Below are 22,160 nucleotides of genomic sequence, written 5' to 3' on the forward strand. Positions count from 1 at the left end.
AGAAACTTTTATTGAAATGATTAGAACTGGATTTCCATTGACTTTAACTGCTACTAGAAACTGCTTCTTAACTGAGTCTTCCCTTAAGTTCTAAGCCAGAGAACAGAAAAATAAAACTGCTTTGAAGGATCATTTGGAAACTATTGATCTCTTTTTTTTTTTTTCTCCTTCTCAGAATAGGCAATGCAGTATCTTAAGCATAGTTAAAAGAAGCACATATTGACCATACTTTAAATAAGTTTAAAAAATTCTTACTGCAATATTTTATACTTTCTTTTTAATTCAGCCCCTTTCTCATCTCTGTAATAATTCATAGTCCCTAGAATCAATGTGTTGTCAAAGAAGAGAGAGTACTGAGCTTGTCAGTATGACAATTATTCCCAAATTTATTTCTGTATTCTAGATATACATACTCAACTTTTTGCATTTAAAACTCAAATGCCCAAGATGGAATTAAAAACTTGATCCTCTTACATTGTTTCCTATTTAGTAAATGGCAGAACCTTGTTGCCATCTATTGCTTGTAGAAACCCAGGAGTCACCCCTCACTCCCTCACTCTTCACCCACACCCAGACAATCAATTGATAATTTCCTGTCAGTTTTATCTCTTAATGTACCTTGAATCCATCAACATTTTATTCTTCACTGGTATTTTCCTCACCCAAGTCACTTAATCTTCTTATATTCACACTTTTCCCTCCCTACTCAATTCATTCTGTCCCAGCTGTCAGCATGAGTGTATAAAAAAAAAACGTTCAGACCTGATAAGGACACCCTCTTATTTAAAAGCATTGAGTGGCTTCCATGACTCCTAGAATGAAAAACAAACAAAACCACTGGCCTTGACCTTGCACATAGGACTTATATCAGTGGTTCTCAGTCCTGGCTTCATATTACAAATATCTGGGATGGATTTTTTTTAGAATATTTCAGGTACCCCCTAGGGAGATTGATTTCACTTTCTCAATTTTATTTCTGATGTTCTAGGGACAGAGTTCTGTTGGTTTAACCAGACATGCAGGCTGGAGTAGACAGGTAGAGGAATAAATGGAATGGAAGTTACCAGAAGATTACAGAGTCCTGGCAAACCAATCAACAGGGATTCTATCACCCAGCTTGGGAAATGTTGGGAGTAGAGTTATTGGACAACTGCTGACATGGTTTCCCCTGTGTATTAGTGAGAGTTCCTCTGAAAAACAGAACCAATAGGATTGGATCTATCTACCTATCTATCTATCTATCTATCTATCTATCTATCTATCTATCACCTATCTATCTATCTGTCTATCTATTGGAGCTATCTCCTATAATTGCGGAGACTTAAGTCCAAAATTTGATGGGAGAGGCTAGCAGGTTAGAGACTAAGGAGACCTGTAGTTCAAGTCCAAAGGCAGCCTTCTGGTGACCCAGGAAGAGGTGTTGTTGCAGATGAAGTCTGAAGGCAGTGTGCTGGAGAATTTCCTCTTGCTCAGTTGGGAGTGGGGAGGTCAGACTTTTGTTCTAGGCAAGTCATCAACTGATTGGATAAGGTCACCCACATTATAGCAGGCAATCTGCTTTACTTAGAGTCCACTGATTTAAATGTAAATCTCAGTCAGAAACATCTTCACAGAAACATTCAGAATAATGTTGGACCAACTATCTGGGCACCATGGCCCAGCCAATTTGACACATAAAACTAACCATCACACCCTGTTTGTTCACTTTCTTTTGTGTAGCCTTTTAATAGATTGTTATAAGTGAAGGCAGGGTATGTAAAAGTGTTATCTGTTAATTCTGGACTATTTGCATGAGAATTACGAGGAAAACTTTTTAAAGGACAGATTTCCTGAGTCCCAGTACAGGTTGATGGAGTCAGAACTTGCCTCTTTTACTAACTCAGCAAGTCATTTTCTACCTAGTAAAATTTGAGAATAATTTGTGTTTCTTCTGTAATACCCTAATCAAAAAGTATTTATTATTATTTCCTTGGATTGTTTGCTTTGCTATGTACACAGTAATGATCAATGTGCTTGCTTTCCATTGTCAGCATTACCCAGAGTTCTCAAGGGCCTGAGCCAACAATTTTGTGAAGGATATGAATACAATCCAAGAAAAAAATATGGCTTTATTACCATTGTTGTTGTCAGGAATAGGAAATCATACATAATATTTGCTTGGAATGGCACTGGAAAAGTAACCTTGCCCTAAGTTGCTTTTACCTGCCTTGCAGAATAGTTTAAAGAAAACTGTATAACCTTTGGATCATACTATATATTCTTCTGAGGAATAAAGATGTACATGAGATGAACCTGTCTTTATTATCTTCTTACAGTGAATTAGTGAACCTGCATATAAAAGCATTTTCAAAATAATTTCCTTAGAATGCAACTCATTTCAAAAATTGGTTTGGTAGCAAAAAGTTCAGTGAATATTTTTATACTACATTGCTTTTTAAGATTTATTATGTACATTAAAGAATATTAGTGATTGTGAGAACTAGTCCAGTTAAAAAATTATTTCATTTGTTTTTCTAAAATGTCCCAAACTGGTTTATCTACAAAAGCATATTTTTATATAACAGTATTTAACATACTTCTGAAACATATTTTGGAAGATGCTAATTTAGCAGTTCCTGTCTTTAAGTATTCATTCAATAATAACCATTTTTGAGATCCTACTCTGTTCTAGGCAATAGCTTATGCTCTGGGGCATGCAAATATGAATAATATAGAGTTCTTATTCTGAGGGAAGGCACATTTTAGAATTTCCAGAAACATAAATGGATAAATTGCAAAACTATGATGTAGATGTTTAATAGATGCCTGAACAGTGAGGTACAAGGAGTTGAGGATTATATATTTGTCTTCTAGGTAAACGAGGTTAAAAATATTGTTTAAAAAAATAATCCTTCTGCGAGAAGTGGGAACAAGGGAGGTTTTAAAACAGGATAGGGACATGATCAATTAAAAATGCTTTCAGGAAGATCACTTGGCAGGAATTTGGTGGAGGGACTATAGTAAGAGAGCCTAGTGAGAGAAAGAACAGATGGGAAGCTATTGCAATATTTCAGATGAGTGATTCTAAATTTCTGAATTAAGGCAGTTGCAGTGGAATTAGACAAGACAAGCCAGACCCAAGAGACATTCTGAGAAAGAACTGACAAGAGAAGCTGATGTGTTGAATATGGGGAAGAAAGGAGTCAATGATGACTCTAAGATTTCCATCTTAGGGCATGGCAGGGATGGTACTCAAAACAGAAGAAGGGGCTTCCCTGGTGGCGCAGTGGTTGAGAATCTGCCTGCCAGTGCAGGGGACACGGGTTCGAGCCCTGGTCTGGGAGGATCCCACATGCCGCGGAGCAGCTGGGCCAGTGAGCCACAACTACTGAGCCTGCGCATCTGGAGCCTGTGCTCCGCAACAAGAGAGGCCGCGATAGTGAGAGGCCGGTGCACCACAATGAGGAGTGGCCCCCGCTTGCCGCAACTAGAGAAAGCCCTCGCACAGAAACGAAGACCCAACACAGCCATAAAATAAAAAAATAAAAACAAACAAAAAAGAAACAGAAGAAGGAGCACTGATGCGTCCTGGGAAAGGGGTACTGATTTCAGATCTGAACCCACAAAGTTTGATGTGCTTGTAAAGCAACAACGTGGCAGAAATATTTATATGGAACTCAAAAGAGATCAGGGTTGACAAAGTAGATCTGGAAGTCATCGACCTACAGATAATTGCATTTGAGAATGTCGACAAGAACATTCAGAGAGCACAGAGTGAGGAGGAAACAGAAACAAGACAGGGATCTGGCAAACCTAACACGTATAGTACAAACTAATGGGTGAAAGCTCTCGGAGAAGACCAAGAGAATGCAATTCAATGACACTGAAGGAGAACAAGGAGAGGGTAGTGTTTTGAATTACAGGGAAGGAAAGAGCTTCGAAAAATATATCAATTCATCCCTCAGTGCTGCATAGAATTTGGACTTCCCTTAACATTTTTGTTTTCTTTGCAGCCTCCTCCATTCCCAGTGTGCTAAGAAGCTCTTCTTTAGAGATGAATATGCATCAACATCACCTTCTATTTGATATTTTCATTTTCTATATTCTTCAATCTACTGGCATTTATTTTGGGGTAAAATGTGGCATATAGGTGTAAGTTGATACCTGCCTTCCACACAAAAGTAATTTCTTTTTGGTTTCAGGTATGCACTACATCAAAATAGTTCTGCCGCAACCTTTCTGTCTCACCTGTTTCACTTGTTCCAGCCCCAGTATCTATAGCCAGGACTAACTGGGGGTAGACTATGACCAACTTCACAACACAGGCCTCCTGCCTCCTGCCCTAAGACTTCCTTATTGAAGAGTAGTGATGTAGAGGCATTTCTATTTGATGTCAAAATATGTGTAAACAGGCTGTGTGTGTGTGCACGTGCACAAGCACACATGTGGGCATGTTGGGGGAACAGGAGTAATTAATCTCTTTGGGGCACATCCTTGACTAACCAATAATGGATGGGAGGAGGGGGCAGCTAGAGATCAATTTTTCTGCCTCATGAGAAGCTGTTGTCCATACTGCCTCTTAGAAAATGGGCTTTAAAGGTGGAGCAGTCAGTCAACTCAATCCTTGCATCCTCCATTGGCTTTCCCCCTTCCTGGCCTCATTCTCCTTTCCTTCACTCTTGCTATCTGGGATTAGATTCCCTTATGTAAGGGTATCGCATAAGCCTTTGCCTCTGAATCTACTTTCCACTGACCTCGAGCTAAGACATTCCTCAACAATAACAACAACAACAATTATTAAGAACCTGTTGCTGCTTCACTGGTTTGGAATTCTTTTATGATATAATAGATTTTTAGGTGGCTTCTGGGTATATAATGTGTCCAGTTGGTATCTCTTTAGCTTATTTATTATAGTTATGTAACATATTTTGGTATGAGATTTACCAATTATCTTCACAGTATCCTTTATTTTCCAAATGTTCTTACTTCTTTCTGTTGATGCATAATGTTATCAATGTATAATGTGATCACTGTGTCATGTGACCCGTGTGTAATGTTATCAAAGTTACAGCTGTGCATCATTCATCAGGAGCCTGGAAAGTCATGAACAACGCAGTAGTTACCAAGTCCCTACATTTCTGAAATAAAGTGCCAGACCTCTTTGAGACATGCTCGGAGATTATGAAACTGGTTCAGTCAACATTATTTCACCTGCCGTTTAAAAGGCTGTAACGAGACAGCTTTTTAAAGAGTTGACAGATTATTGTGTGTCCTCCTCACAATTTCCCATGAGGGAAAAAAATAAAAGATAAAGCCAGATGGTAGGATTTTCAAGAGAATATTTTGTAAAGCTTGACATAGATTCCCTGGAGCTTGAGGGACCCTGGAACAAGAACCTGAGTCACATCTGGAAAGGGGAACGAACAGCTTTGCTTGGATAAGGCAGCTGAGGCAACGAGGTAAGAGGTCTCTCCCTGGGAGCAAGCGGCAAAGTATCTGTGGGGAGTGGAACTGGCTGTGGACCATTTTGAAAAGTCTCCCAAGGGTGCTCCTGCTTGGAAAGCAAAAGAGAAGAAAGATGTACTCCCGAGGCAGGAAGCTGAGGAAGGAACTCAAGGCAGCCAGCACAGTCCGTCTGCAATCGGGGGGCAGCCGTAGGGAAATTCTGAGGATTCTCAAAAAGAACACTCAGGACATCTTTAAAAGAGGAAATCTTCAATCAAGGAGGCTAATGGCCCGAGGTTCAAGTCCTTTTAGTTCTCTGTCACTTCATGAACAAGACAGTGAGGCTCGGACTTTGGTGGATGCCAGTAGCAGGGCATATTAGAGCTGCTGAGGGGGACCAAGGTGGCTCAAGGTGAGGCACTGCCTACCTGAACCAGCACCTGAGAGTTGCCTCTGGAGCACACCTAGGAGACCGTTTTCTCTACCCAAGGTTCCAGTTCTGCTGACTAAGATTTTCTAATCCTATGTCTGGCTACCTCTGAGGAAGACAAATCTAGTCCCACGAGCACTGGATCAGGGTAGAAATCAGCTTCCTGCCACCTCGTGGACACAGAACACGTGGCTTCTGTTGCATTATCTCTCAACCACATGGGACCACAATCTTTACCAAACTAAGGCTATGGCCTCCTCTGTGCATAAGGAAAGCAATTCCCAGTGATTCCAAGATGGGTTACCTTTCCCAGCAACGTTATCCTCAGTGATTCCACAGTAACTTCCTGTCTTGTAATGTAGCACCGGCTTTTTACACTAAAGAAGAAAGAAGGGAAATCCACACATCTAATCTCTTGTAAGGCAACCAGACTGAAATGTACCTATTACATGTGAACTCCAGGGGGCTGCTGAGCTCTACTTAGCACAATGATTGGAATATTCCAATCAGAATGATTGGAGTACTCCAGGAGGGGCAAAGACAGAGTGTATAAATGAGTGGAGAAAGAATTTGATCAATTATTTTCTTAAAACTTGAAAGAGTAAAAGTTATGCAATCTCCTTGTCTGTAGATAACCTCTTTTTTGTTGCCACTTGATCTTAGCATTTTCTTTTCCAACTAATGCAACTTCCACCATCCATCACATTTTTGATGGGAATCTTCTGGTGGTCACTTGATGTTGTTGAGGTATAAGTCTAGGTCTGGTCAATTAGCCTAGGCTTATTTTTGTTTTATTTTTCCTGCTCTGTCTCTTCTCAGGAAGTGGAAGGTTCCATACAGAGGAGGAACCTGTGTGTGCTATCAACTTGTCACTTCTTGGGTCCTGCCTGAGGAATGGCACATGGAGCTGCCTCTATTGGGCATTTTACTCTCCAGCTGTGACAGCCTCTATTGTGAAATTGGGATCAAGATTACTCCATCTCACAGCAGCCAGGCTAGGCATTTTTTGGATACACTAATGTTCAGAAACCAAGCTTTTTCATAATAGCTCTCTCCTGCAGTGTTAATACTGTTCCACAAGGGTACCAAAGCGTGCTGTTTATATGCAACATTTTTTTTCCCCCCACAGAGTTCTTAATGAAACAGCTTATTCTTTTAAATTTAGAATCCCATCAATCCTTCCCCACACCTGCATATTTGTAAGACTCATGCATTATATTAGACCATTAGCGCCTGGATAAGAGATATTTTGTGTGATAGATAACCTACGGCAGAATTGCTCATCCCACTATGACTAAGGCTTTGTTACAGTACTAACTTCTCAGCCTCATTCCTTCTTCCCTTGGAAGGAAAGAACTTCCTTTCATGAGGCTTTTAAGTCCTTCAAGGAATTCACTTTCATCAGCTCAGCCTCCTCATTCCAAAAATGTCAGAGAATCCCAGAAGTGGACACAGTTCGGGGTGAAGTTGGCATCTCTCTTTCACCTTGCCTCCCTTCCATTCCGTTGATTAAATTCCAGAGTCAAGGAGGACGGACTATACCTCTCAGAGTGCCGTAGTTTCTCAGCTTGCCTGGGGACCACCATGAGAAAGGAGGAAAGGTCTGTGTTGATGAGGTTCTGTGCCCCGATCCAGCTTCAACAGAAGTAGCTCTGCTTTTACCTCTTTTATTTTTCCTTTCTCGTAAGTTTTCTTTTAAGAGGAGTTCTAAGACTTTTATTCTTCCCCACCTTCAATTACAGTTCTAGACAGTACATAGGGTCATGAGTTATTTAGCATTAGAAACTATTCAAAGTAACCCTGGTGTTAGTGCAGCCAATCATACTTTATTGCAAATAGATGATGAATACTATGCAATTCTAGAAAACAATATAAATTTTTCTTCTTTCCACAAACTCATTGTGACAGTTTCATGAAACTAATTTGTTACTTATAGGTGTCCTGGCTTTTGAAAATAAAACTCCCTTGCGTTATAATGTCTGTATTAAGATGTTTCTTAGGAAATCGTATATATATATTTTTAATCACTGCTACAAGTTTTTGCTTTTATTTGGGGTAGACCCTGAAGTTACAGCTTTTCATACTGTTTGAAAGACATGTAGAATTGAAGTATCAGTGTCACTTTTTATAGTACAGCTATTTTGCCATTAAATAGCACCAATTTGTTCATTCTTATGTTAGGTGGGTTTACTTTCTAAAGTCACTATTTGAAATACTCTGCTAGCGTTTCTAGATATTTGCAGTTATTTTATTTACTTATTTATTTTTTAAGGATTTATTTATTTATTTATTTTTGGCTGTGTTGGGTCTTCGTTGCTGCACGTGGGTTTTCTCTAGTTGTGGCAAGGGGAGGCTACTCTTTCTTGTGGTGCGTGGGCTTCTCATTGCGGTGGCTTCTCTTGTTGCAGAGCACGGGCTCTAGGTGCGCGGGCTTCAGTAGTTGTGGCTCCCAGGCTCTAGAGCTCAGGCTCAGTAGATGTGGTGCACGGGCTTAGCTGCTCCGCAGCATGTGGGATCTTCCCAGACCAGTGCTCGAACCTGTGTCCCCTGCATTGGCAGGCGGATTCTTAACCACTGCACCACCAGGGAAGCCCCTGCACAGTTATTTTAATAGCCTAGCCCCTCCCCCAATCTCTGAATTTCAAAATGCTCTCTTCTCACTTGTGTCATTTTGTGACCCACACAGAACACAATGAAAGGTTAATGGTGATAAAGCTGATTTGGTGTAGCCGCCGATCTCTTTGACTTAGTGAGGAAAATGTTTTCAATAAACCTGTAAAACAAAATCAGGATTATAAACCGAGGGTCATTTTGGAGTCTCGTTACCCTTCACAGAACTATTCCAACTTGTTCTGAACCTTATGGTTTTGCCCAATCCAAAGCCCTCAAAGAGATTTCTCTGATTTTAGGGGTTGTTTCTTCCTGCATCTTTTTACCTTTCAGCTCTTGCAGCTGCAAGGACCACCTTGGTTTTGCCTTATGTCAAGGGAAGTATGAATTCCAGGCACTTCATTGGCTTCAAAAACTATCATCGTACCGGCGAACTTGGTGAATTTTGAAGACTGTCATGGGGAGGAATGATACCTCCCAGAGTGACAGGTCCCCCAGCCCAGTGCTGAGGCCTCTCTCAACTCTTTCTTTCTTCCTCTTGTCCTCCTTCCTCCCTCCCAGGACTAACAACCACCTCTTGAGGCCTGACCTTGAAACAGTTCCATCTACTTTCACATGTCTCAGAGACCGCTCAAACACTTGCACTTCACAAAAAGTGTTCTGGTGAATAATTCTTTCACCATTTCGATAAAGGAAAAATTTAAGGAAGGTTTTTGTTTGCTTTGCTTCCAGCAGGAGTTTTGTTGTGGAGAGTGAGTGGGGGCTATATTTTTGTTGGATTGTTAAGGAGACAATTCTTTTCTTATGTAGAGGCAAGGACTTGGGTGGTGGTGGTGGTGGAATGAGGTGGTCGGTGGATTTCTCCTCCCATCAATAGGCAAAGGTATCCTGAATAAGGATAAGAGTGAATGAAAGGGCCTATTAGAACACAAATAGCAGAGCCTGTGTAGGGTATCTTCAGATACAGCCAACATTGACAGAGAAGCAAGAAAATGGGAGCGAGTAGGGAACGAAAGTAGGCACGCTCATTTCTGTTGAGTTGAGAAAACAGAGTCTGTAACTTGTGCCCCACAATGTTATTATAAAGGAGGGTCAATATGTTAGAAATCTTTTGAGTTTAGTTATTGGTTTAATTTCATAATATTTCTGTTGTGGCATGCGGCCTCAGTGGTGGCTCATGGGCTCTAGAGCACAGGTTCTGTAGTTGTGGCGCACAGGCTTAGTTGCTCCGCAGCATGTGGGATCTTCCTGGACCAGGGCTCGAACCCGTGTCCCCTGCATTGGCAGGTGGATTCTTAACCACTGCGCCACCAGGGAAGGGCTGTAAAATCATCTGTAAGCTAATAGCAAATTAGAAGTTCTCCATGTCGATTTTTTTTTCATTTAAAGACAATCTTTGAATTTGTTTTTCACTGAATTTGAAAATATTTTGTGTCAGATATTAGACTCTTTGCTTTATGTAGATTGTCATTTAATTCTCACATCACTGTACCTCAGTGAGGTAGAAGCTATATCTATTTCATTTTAACAATGAGAAAAACCAAGAACAGGGAGGTTAGTAACTTGCCAAGGTCACAAAGCCAGAAATTTCAAAGTGAGGATTCATATTCCAACAATTAGGGGCAAGGGCAGAGGTCTTAGTCAAGACCCTAAAAAGCCTAACGATTTAGGTAACTTTGAATTGTCTTTTGAGCATCCAATGTATCAGTAAGTATCAGGATGATTAATAGAGGGAAATGTTAGTAGTTTGTTATCCCTAATAAAACAATGCCTTTTAATTATTTTTTAATATTTAAAATGTATGATGACAGATTTATAATCACCTTACAGATTTTACTGATTGATTTAATAAAATGTTTTCACAGTATATGTTTTTGTCCCACTGATCTACCTTTTATCTCGCTGAGTAGAGTCGGAACAGGAGACAATATGGGGATTCAGGAACAAAGGGGCTGGATATCTTAGTCACTTTGCTTATATATTGCAAAGATTTTTATCACTGTGTCATTTGGGTTTGTTTTGTGTTATCCAAACTTCATTAGTGATTGCAGTCTCCTCTAAATATGTGGACTTCATATTCAATTTCAGAAGAAGAAACATTTTGAAACAATGTGCAAATAAAGGAGAAAAATAAATGACACTTCTCTTTCGGTATAACTACTTGATAGTAGGGATTCAGAAAGGCATTTTAATTATTAAATGCTTTGCATTAAGATGTTTAGTCGATATTTTTCTTTCAGGAGAATCACAGTGGTGTTGGCCACTGGTAACATAGCTAATTTAATGGCACAGTTTAAATGAATTCTGCTGTCTACATTGTCCTTCATCTATGTTACCTCTAACATTTGGTATGCAAACTTTCACAGCTATAGAGGCAGCCTTGTCATTCATTGGTATTGTCAAGAAGCATAAATAATCACTATGTGACATTTTGACACAAGGATTTATTTAGTGATGTTTGCATACTGACATTGACAGAATATGTGAGGACATTTCATCAGCGGCAACTTTAGCCTCACAGAATGCAAAAAATAATATGTACTTTACTGATGGCTAGAACTGGGCTGTGACCTCCCTCTTCCATCTTCTCTTTCTCCCCTTCTCTAATTGTTAATCCTTATTATTTGATTTTGCTAAAAACTACTGCGGAAAGAACTTTATTTCTATGTACATGGAAAGTTAATTCATTATTTGGTCATTTCACAGTATGTTTAATTTCTTTCTTTGATTTTTCACCTTGATGCAAACCAAAAACAATACAGAGATGTAACTGTTGAACAGCAGGCATCTTCTTTATATTATATACACAATAGATTGCTAATACCCATCCACTCTCCCTATAGAGAAATCCACTAATTAAAAAAATTTGTCAATCACCTAAGCTCTTTTTTGGAGAAGAGACTTTCCAATTAGCGGCTAGAGATGAAAGAGGGGAAAAAGAGTAGCTTTGGTGAATCATTACATTTAATTATTACTTCAATGCCAAGATGTTTCTAGAGCCACAGTATAATCTGTGGGTTCACAATAAATAGGTAGTAGCTCTCTATGAGCAAATTAGATACAATTTTTACTTTCAGATCAGTTTTGAACAATAATTGCTGACTTAACCGGAAATTTGAATTGCTGAAGCAACCACTTTGTAAGTTGAAGGAGGAACCACATAACAGGGAAATGGAGAGTTTTAATGCAACCCCAATCTACCCCTGGACTTTACTAATCCCCAGGGCCTCTTCTGTTATCTCATGGGGAATATGAAGATGATCTCTTCAAGACTGGGTCATCACTAACATGGGTGAGTTTACGCTGTCATTTTACTGAGTGAACGCAAAGCTAAATGAAAAGTATTGAGAGTTTTCCCTGAGTAAAAACTGGGAGGGATTCTAGAAATAAGTGTGTATAAAAAGGACATCCTAGTTTCTAGTGGTTATCATCTTTATTTCTGTAATTCTTCTTCACTCGCTCCTCTCCAAATAATCACATAACATAAAGCAGATGTCCAGCTCTGCCGAGCCCAGCTTGGCTGTCAGCCGACGTGGCCACACAGGTTCATGGGTGATGTGCTCTGCCACTGGTTAATCAGTAATCTTTGTAAGAGTTTTAATTTTTGTGCTCTTTCTGCTTTCCTTTCTTCTTCCCTCCTTTTCTTTCTTCCTCCCGCCCTCCCTTTCCTAGTTTCGTTTTTAATTCATGAAAGTATGATAAATAGTGGCGAAGAAAGATTTTAAAGACAGAATTTTTACATTCACATCCACATTCGCAGAAAGCTGTAGAAACATTATTAATGAAAAAACTTAAAACATTAATGGGCTTAAGAATTCAGTGGCCCCAGATCCTTCCATCCATGTTCATTATTTATGACTGTGGGTGGTAGGATTGGATGAAACCGCAGTCAACCCACACTGCGTCCTGCTTTGCCCAGGTGCTTTTCCAAGGAGGGAAGATCCTCCTGTCTGCTTACATTCAGATCCACACGTGTTGGGCTCTGGCGATTTGTGAGAGTACAGGGGACAAGGGGGTCCTAATCCCAACTGTCTCTCTTTGGTGCCAAAGAATTGGGCCTCTGAGTGGGGGGAGAAAGATTGATGATACTTACATGTGTGACATTTCCCAGGGACGCTCCTGCACTAATAGGTATGCAGTTCCCCAAATTAGTGTTTCCCAATCCTAGCTGTGTTGTCAGAACCACCAAGGGAGTTTCTGAAAAATACTGATGCTGGGCCCTATGCCCAGAGAATCTGATACAATTACTGGGGTGGAGTCCCAAGGTGATTCTAATGTACAACTAAAAACTATAAACAGGACAATCAGAGTTCAGAAAATTCTGTATGTTGTTCTACTCTTCTTTCTAACCTGGGATTCCTGCTGTGAAAAGTTGCTTGATTTCTGTTCTCAATCTCTTTATCATCTAGGATCTTTCATAACTTCTCTTTTACTCTCTTCTCCTGTCCTATGCCCAACTGTTCCATGACTCCTGTCTCTCTCTCTCTCTCTCTCTGTCAAGCCGCCTCAGTCTTGGAAGATGCTAAAAGAAGTTATATATATATATATATATATATATATATATATATATATATACACACATATACACATATATATATAAATATATATACACATATATATATTTCTACCCTCTAGAAGACTATAAATGAAGCCAAGATCAACATGGCCATGGGCTATTACTACCCACCCCCCGCCCCCACAAAAAAAAGAGATTCGTGTCATTGTACCAGGACAAAACTGAAGATTTACACACACAGTCATAAACAGTTGGTTAGATTATACTAGTATTTCTGGATATTTGTAACAAAACTTCTGAAAAGACCCTGATAAATTCCACTTCTCTGACTGGCAGCCTTGGATGTTTGCCACTTGATCTCCCTTCAAGAAAAACCTGCCGTCAGCTGGAAGGAGTGCATGGGATGAGTTGGCCTCCAGCTACAGCACCTTTCCCAGTGTGAAGCAGATTTCAGCCAAAGTCATGTTCTCCTGAGGGCAGCCCCCAGCCAATGACAGCTCAGCAAGCCCAGGAGGACCCAGCCATCTATGCTCAACGTTGTACTGTTCCCATGGCCAACTTTTGCTCCCCATTGGCAAATTTGCATAATAGTCTGAGCGTCTCTCTATTCAATTCTGTTTTCTCTCCTTTCTTTTCATTAGTGTCAGATCAGCATCACAGCCTAAAGGCTCTTTCTGCTTCATCCTGCCCCTTCCCCTTTTATCTTAGGTGTTACCCCTAGGAAAACTTCTGCCTTCCTAGCTTTGTCTCGGTATCTGCGTCCCAGATAAACTGTACTGGCACAATCTGTCATTCTAACATTGTAATGAAAATTACAAAAGTTGCATTTTTATTTTCCACTAGTGAAAAATAATTACAATCTTTTTTGTATACACTAGCACAGAAGATTCGCGTGAAAAATTTACTCTATCACCATCAAAATGCTACTGTTTGAATTTTTCTTCCAATATTTTAATGTTTGTAACTTTCTATGAATATAATTTATTTCTTATCTTATTCCAATTATGTAGAAATGTTACCTCCTAGAAATCTTGTTATTCAAATTCTATCTTTAGATTTCTAAAATAGAGTCATTTGGACAGAGGTAATTTAATGCTTAAAAAACGTAAGTGATTCCAGTTTGATAGGTTTGGAAAATTCACCTTTGCTGGAACAGTATTTCTTAAAGAGACTTGTTCTTCTGAACGTTAATAAAACAATCTTCTTCCTTTAGATGCTTACCACATTGTATTACTTATTATTATTGCTGTTGCTGTTAACATTTTGTTGGCATTACGTTGTCATAATTTCTGACCTGCACAACCCTTGGCATGGCACTAGGCACATGGTTTATGCACATTAAGTGTGTACTGTATTGAACTAAGTAGCGTTCTTGTACATATTTTGACATCTGGGACTTCATCCTTATTCTCAGGGGAGAAATCCTCAGAAGTATTGATATAACTTCAACTGACACAATAAAGAAAGGAAATTATTTTTTCCTTCACACCTTTCCAACAAACCTTTGAGCCTGATAAAACAATTATTTCTTTTCTAACAGACCTCGAGTTCTGGAAGACTTTTTTAAAGTCCTTATTCTTTCATAAACCAGAGTATTCCCATGTATAGCTTTGGAGTAAAGAGAGGGTTTATGTCAGGAAAACCTTGCTAAATAAATGGTCTCCAAGTGACAATGGCATTTTGCCTTTCTCTGAATCCTCGGGCGGAGGCCAGAGTTTGGAGCCAAGATGAAGGGCTGGATGAGTCATCTGCTATGGTATGGCAATGCCTCTGTTCTCAAATCTGCGCAATCAAATCTCAAACTGATTTCTCCCTTTCATTTCTTTTCCTTCTTTTTTTGGCAAGAGAGAAAATAACTTCGGTATCTTTTTTTAGGAGGGTTGAAAAAAAAAAGGAACACCATTCTATTGCCCAAAATTGCATACAGAATTTCAAAGAGTGACCTCTTCCCAGATATAGCAGAGCTTATGGTGGTAATGGGAATGTGTCACCTTTTGGAGCGTAAGACCTTCAGATCCCAAGTCTGCCCATCTCTTCACCGGACTTTGGAGAATGGTAGGATTAGGAGTAAAGGAGTATTAAATATAATACCCTATTCACCAGGGAGTAATTAATATTTCTGGCCACGTGGACTATTTCGTGGTGGGAGTCACAGTGGCAATAAGTGAATGACGAGGAGATGGACTCCAGGTATCTTGAGATGTTCAAAGCTTTGCTTTTTTCACTGTTGGCAGATTAAGTCATTTTTAGAATTTGGACTTCTCAGGGGCAGAGGTTTTTTTTCTTTTACATTAAATCTACTCTTTTCTCCACACTGTTCTGTTATATAATAGGGTGAGTGTATGTGCAAAGTCATGCTTTTTCAGTATTAAAACACAGAATCATATCCTTCATTTTTAAAGTTACAGTTATTTGTGTTATTACTAATTTTGGACACAGCAAATAAGACATTGCCAGAAACATTTCTGGGAAGAATAAATATGCAGCTTGTTTAGAACTGAGTTTGTTGTTAAATATAGCTTTGATCTCCCCTCCACCCTGCCACCGCCCCGGCCAAGAACTGCATGGTAGTTTGTTTACAATCTACCACCCTATCTTTAAATGTTAGACTCCAAATGTGTATTGTGTATTCTGTAGTTCTATTTTCCAGGTTGTTCTGGCTTTGTGGTCTTGGCTGAAATTGTGTGCCTCTCCTTCCTTTGACCCATTCTCTTCACAATGTTTCACTTCAGTTCATCAGACAGCACCTGATTAGGTGGCCTTCTGTCATCCGTTCCCTACACATCCCGCCTGGCCTCAGCACCGTGGGGCTGGCTGCCACCCAGAACCTCATTATGGAAGCAGCTGTCCTGACAGAGGAAGATGCGTTTGGTTCATCTTTAAACATTTTCAAGGAGTTGGACTCAAGGTCACAAATAGGCCAAAGGCTCAGTCACGTTTCAAGTGTGACATGATGGCATCCTGAAAAATCTTTAACTTATCAGGCAATACTCTTTCTCTCAAAGAAGAGAGACCTTGAAAATGGGCAGACATGTTTTGGAATCCCTGCTCTACCATCTTGCTAGCTATGTCATGGGAATACTAACTGTAAAGCTCCAAGTAAGTTGCCTGGCACGTTAAAGTAGGCTCAGTAAATTTTAGTTCTCTCTAAAAACTTATTAAATATTTATCATGTGCAAGGCCAGGTTGGGTAGCTGGAGTGCTAGATGGTATCAAAATAGTAATAGGTGGATGCTCAGGGTGCTTACTATTTTATAGGGGAAATCTTGGTAAATTCTGAGCTCAAATACAGGCTAGAAAGTAAAAACCACATTGCAAATCTAGGGGAATGAGAATTCAGAGAAGGGATGGATTACGGCTAGTGGGAGGATAAGGTAAATGTGGGGGAGATAGCACTTGAAGTAAAAGCTGAAGGAATTTTTCCCTTCTCTTGTGTGTACATTAGAGATGGTAATTTGGACTTTGCAGGGATAGAGTAAGAATACTTAAGTGACAGGACTGCAGTTGAGCAAATGCAGTTAATGTTTGGGGAATTGCTAACAATCAAAGTTGGCTGGATCAGAGCCCACATTAAAGGGAAGGTAGGAGATAATTTTGGAAAGATAGGTTAGGCTATATTCTGGTGGACCTTAGATCTCAACCTGTATGAGAAACGTGGTGGAGTGGAGGGAGACCCTGGCTATGGAGCAAGAATCCTAGACTCCTTTCTAGGCACCTGGGAAGAGATAGCAGAACAACTAGGTTCTGGAGATTCATTGTTTTGGGTTCAAATCTCAAAGTTTCCACTTATTAAGTCTGTGACAGTCAGCAAGTTATTTCCCCCTTCTAGCCTCTAGACGAGACCATGTCTCTTGAAGTATAAAATTATTTGTTTATAAATTTAGTTGTTGGGAAATGGCAAAGGTTTTTCCTAGAAAAGTGTTTTTTAAAAAGTGGGAATGTTTAAAAGCTTGGAAATGAAATAATTAAATGAAACTATCAGAGAGCTCTTTAGTTTCCGTGCCACTGCTAAACATATACGATTCTAAGGAGACAGATCTAGTAATACTACCTAGGACAGTTTGAAGGAGTAAAAGACTAAAGGCAAGAATATCATCTGACTTTGGGTCTAAAATGAAATGGGGATTTGAAGAAAGTTAGTACTATTTTTAAAAGAGAGAGATTGCAGTGGGGCAATCAAAAAGATTTGGCAACTGATAGAATATCAGTTCTAAAGCTAACAAGCACAGGAATGATTACTTTGTTTTAATTTACATGCTCTTTTATATTAACTTATTTAAGTGACCTGATTTAGTGATGACTTTTTTTTTTTTAATTTTATTTATTTATTTATGGCTGTGTTGGGTCTTCGTTTCTGTGCGAGGGCTTTCTCTAGTTGCGGCAAGTGGGGGCCACTCTTCATCGCGGTGCGTGGGCCTCTCACTATCGCGGCCTCTCTTGTTGCGGAGCACAGGCTCCAGACGCGCAGGCTCAGTAGTTGTGGCTCACGGACCTAGTCGCTCCGCGGCATGTGGGATCTTCCCAGACCAGGGCTCGAACCCGAGTCCCCTGCATTGGCAGGCAGATTCTCAACCACTGCGCCACCAGGGAAGCCCTAGTGATGACTTTTAATTCTGCATTACTCAATGCATGTGGGGTTTCTAGTGACATATCTATATGGGTATATGTTATTGATCCAGCAAATACTTATTGTGGACCTGGTATGTGACAGATAGTGTTCTAGGTGTTGGAGACAAGGTCCTTGCTCTTGTATTCCAAGACTCTGTTGGAGGGGGAGAGAAACAACAAACAAATGAAGAAAATAGTGGCTAGAAAAAGAAGTGTCATGAAGATGAACTAAGATGATATGGTAGGGGGTACCTGGAAAGCTAGTGAAGGGGCTCCTTTAGGAGGACGCATTCAGGCTGAGCTGAATGACTGAAGAAGCCAGCAACGTGGAGTGCCAGGGCAAGAACGTTCCAGAAAGAGAACACAGATAGGCAAATGTCCAAGGATGGCGATTATGCCTCAGTGGGTTTCAGGAATTAAAAGAAGCCAGCCTGACAAAGGCATCATGATTAGGGGGAGAGTAGTCAGAGATAAGAGGAGAATATGTGTTAGTTCCCAACTTGGGGCCAACTCCAAACACTCATTCCTCATCTCTTGGCCTTGTTGCAATTTTACAGCCCAGTCTATGACATCCTTCGCAGCAAAAGGAGTTAATAAAACCACATTCATTCTCTTTTTTTCAGGTACCAACTTCGGGAAAATGTTCAAACTCCCAATTTTTCAGAGTAGAAAGCTGGGGGTCAAAGATGTTTAGCAACTTGCTCAGGGTCACACAGTTTGTAAATGGCAGGGCCAGAACTCAACCAGGTCTTATGATCCAGGCCCAGAGCAGTTTCTGCTTCCCACAGTGTCACTTTCCCTTCTTATGTAATCCTAAAGAATCACAGTCACTGACCTCTTATCAGAGAGCCCGCAGGAGATGTCTGTAACCTGGGATAGGCGTTTTAACCAAAGGACAGTGAAAGAGTCCTCTATTTATGGCTGACAAGGTGCAGGGCTTACCTGCACTAAGGTTTAGAGATAGAGAATTAGAAGGGAGCACCTATTGGCAGAGAATTGGCAGAATGATTATGTACTTATTTTCTTTTGCCTGGGGGTCTTACAGCAGCCCCTTGCTTTCATAACCCCGTGATTTGATAATTTTCCAACAAATTCAATTTTATGTGTTTGGACTGAATGGAATATGCCATAGGAGACCATAGCATCTTAGGACAAACATGAAATGTGGTAAATAAGCTGATGTTTACGCATGGGCACTATATTAGCTGTTTCTGCACTTTGCCCCTCCATTAAGTTAACTGCCAGGCCTGGGCCATTACAATTCAGCCTTGTTCCCTCTATTACAGCCACACATTAACTCTGGACATTCCAAGTCTTTCTAATAGCCATTTTCAGGGAGGACCGTGAGCTTTCCTAGGAGTCCCTCCCCTCCTTTCTGTTCCCACCTTGAGCCCCCTCTGCTACTTGCAACTTTGAGTTCTGAACAGGCTTATCTCGAAGCCAGTCGGGATGCCTGTTTATGATGCATCCTCAAACCCAGGCATCCGTTTACACGAGAGCCCTAGTTAGAGAGGCATATTGTACTTCTCTCCTTTCAAAGAGCACATTTGCTGCTTGCTGGGGGCTTTCTGCCTGATGCAGGGGGGCGAGGAAGGAGAGTTCCTTTGGGAGCAGATTTAGAGTCGCTTCTCATTGGAGGGGCTCGCTTTTTCCTGAGCTGCCAGACGCTGCAGGCTCAACTGAGGCGCGGAGGTGCAATTCAGGCTGCTGAAACAGTGGAGGAAGGCAGGGACAGGCGGGGCTAGCGCGGCTCTGCAGCGGCTCACAGGCACCAACACACACAGCGCTCTCCCGCCGCCCCCTGCTCGAGCCTCGCTTCAGCTAACCGGGGCCACAGAGACGCGGACAGGGAGTGGGGGGACCGAGGAGGGGGCGAGGACAAGGCAGGAACCGTGAAGCAGAGGAAAAGCTGGAGCGGAGCTGGTATTTCACCTGAGAAGTCTGCCCCGCATCCCGAGGCTCAAACCCCCTACAGCTGCACCGCTGTCGCCTGCTGGGAGAGCACGGCGCCAAGGAACCCTCGAGTCCCGCTCCCAAGTCTTTCTGTGCCCGGCGCGCCAGGATCCTTCCGGTGGGGGGCAGCGCGGTGCCCTCAGGAAGGTGCGGAGCTTGGGGGACCGGCGTTGGCGCCCGTCGTGGTGCCCCAGGAAAAGTAGGGGCGAGGAAAACCGCCTTCAGGGCAGAGTGCGAGGCCAGGCTGCCGCTGCCGCCGGCCGCGCCGCCTCCTGCGCTCTCGCCTTGGGTGAGTGCTCGGCTTTAGCGCACCGCCGCGTCTCTGCAGCGCTCGGGGGCGGCCTGAGGGCCCCGGTGGCGCCCGCGGAAACTCAGCGGCCCGCGGACGGCAGGCGGACGCGTCTCCGGACTCCGGAGCGGGGACTCTGAGCCCGGAGGGCGCGGGTAGGGGCTCCTGTACCCGTGCCCGGCAGACATGCCTTTGGGCGGGATTTGGGCCAAGAGATAGGAGGCGGGAGCGCCGGAGGGAGCCGGGAGCCGTCCCGCGGGGCGGGAGACCGGGGAGCGGCGGGGAGGGGGGGAGGGTCTGGTCCGAGCAGGTAGCGCCGCTTCGGCAGCCCGGCGAGTTGGCAGGTGGGGTGGAACTCGCTTGTCAACTCATCAATCTTAAAACAGTCAGTTTGGGAGCGCTACAGGATAGTCAGGAGGGCTGCGGGAAAGCAAGAGGGGGCCCGCGGGATGCCGGTGGTGAGGGAAGAAAAGGGAGGCCTCGAAAAGCTTGGGGGCACATTTGCGCTCGGGTTCCTGGTCCTTGCAGCCCTCCTGCCTTGAGTGTGGGAGCACACTTTTTTTGTTTTAAGACTCAGCGTGGAGAGAAAGCCTCCGTCCCAGTGGAGGAGAGGCGTCTGCGGGGGGCAGAGACCGCAGCTACCTGCCGGGTGCGCCCCCCGCCCCAGGCACGCCGGCGTTCGTCCCCCCTTTCTCTCCCGCTCCCACCTCCTCATTGGTGCTGGTTTGCAGCGCTCGGCTCCTGCGCCTTCGCTTCGCGTTTGAATCTGGCTCGCCCCTCCGTATTATGTCTGCACTCCGAAGGAAATTTGGGGACGATTACCAGGTAGTGACGACCTCGTCCAGCGGCTCGGGCTTGCAGCCCCAGGGGCCGGGCCAGGGCCCGCAGCAGCAGCTTGTGCCCAAGAAGAAGCGACAGCGGTTCGTGGACAAGAACGGCCGGTGCAATGTCCAGCACGGCAACCTGGGCAGTGAGACGAGCCGCTACCTCTCGGACCTCTTCACCACCCTGGTGGACCTCAAGTGGCGCTGGAACCTCTTCATCTTCATTCTCACCTACACCGTGGCCTGGCTCTTCATGGCGTCCATGTGGTGGGTGATTGCCTACACTCGGGGCGACCTGAACAAAGCCCACGTCGGCAACTACACGCCCTGCGTGGCCAATGTCTATAACTTCCCTTCGGCCTTCCTCTTCTTCATCGAGACCGAGGCCACCATCGGCTATGGCTACCGCTACATCACCGACAAGTGCCCCGAGGGCATCATCCTCTTCCTCTTTCAGTCTATTCTCGGCTCCATCGTGGACGCCTTCCTCATAGGCTGCATGTTCATCAAGATGTCCCAGCCCAAGAAGCGCGCGGAGACCCTGATGTTTAGCGAGCACGCGGTGATCTCTATGAGGGACGGAAAACTCACGCTCATGTTCCGAGTGGGCAACCTGCGCAACAGCCATATGGTCTCCGCGCAGATCCGCTGTAAGCTGCTCAAAGTAAGTGCTACCCGCCCCCTCCCCACCTGGCGACCGCCAGCCCGCAAACCCGGGAATTAACTCACCTGAGAGCCACCCTCAGGCTCCAAGTATTGCCTAACGCCCCAGGTAAACTTCCTTGTTTGGGAGCTGGGGAGGGGGTGGGGGACTGGGCGAAGAGAGTACAACCGACGGTTCTGTTCTTTTCCCACCCACTCTCGTGCTCTTATTTATTTTATTTTATTCTTATTTATATTCATCGGATGTATTTGTGTCACTTTCTGGAGGCTCCTGGACCTCTGAGCTACACGAGTGCCCTGTTCTCCTTCCTCCCCTTGCTGCTTTGCTCTTTAGAGAGCTTTTGAGTTGTTGTCAATAGGCTACTCCAGTAAACTTGAAGTATTAAAACTGAACAGCTTTGAGTTTGAAGAAAAAGGTGCTGAGATTGCTTTAATTTTCACTTAGGGCTTTTCTTTCTTTCTTTTTCATAATTTCTTTTTTTTCCCCCTAGTGGTATTTAGCAGGTGGATTATTCCTTCAGACCCAAGAACATTGATTCTAACTCTATCTGTGGTCATCTTTTTTTAACAAGTACCCAAACCAGAGAAGCAGTTTATAAAGTGGAAAAACAACACCTGGTTGTTTTCAAGTTTTATTTTTACCAAATATTTTCCTAGAGAAATATTCTGTGAAAGCGTGAGTGCTTTTCCTGTAGAGTCTCTTATTAATTTTATTCTTAATTGCCTGTTTCTATGAAGCCTTTGTCAATTACAGGTTTCACTTGAAGCTTTTCAGCATCCATTAAAGAAGATTGCTTCCTACCATCAGCAGTGTAAATGCTAAAAGAAATTGCTCATGGAGTG

At 42.7% G+C, this 22,160-nt stretch overlaps 1 protein-coding gene across 5 annotated transcripts in view; it reads left to right on the forward strand.

Annotated features, from left to right (window-relative positions):
- Nucleotides 1-22,160, forward strand: part of KCNJ3 (potassium inwardly rectifying channel subfamily J member 3) — a 621,683-nt gene that overhangs the window by 434,015 nt on the left and 165,508 nt on the right. For 4 of the 5 annotated variants that reach the window (XM_082465082.1, XM_082465086.1, XM_082465084.1 and 1 more), the window contains exon 1: nucleotides 1,276-21,318. In XM_082465082.1, coding sequence (XP_082321208.1) covers nucleotides 20,617-21,318 — 702 coding nt within the window. In that variant the 5' untranslated portion in view covers nucleotides 1,276-20,616. Of the gene's footprint in view, nucleotides 1-1,275; nucleotides 21,319-22,160 lie in introns of those variants that run through there. The other variant, XM_082465083.1, reaches the window with a different exon arrangement.

Source organism: Balaenoptera physalus, assembly GCF_965194825.1.
Source record: "Balaenoptera physalus genome assembly, chromosome: 6".
Classification (NCBI taxonomy): domain Eukaryota; kingdom Metazoa; phylum Chordata; class Mammalia; order Artiodactyla; family Balaenopteridae; genus Balaenoptera; species Balaenoptera physalus.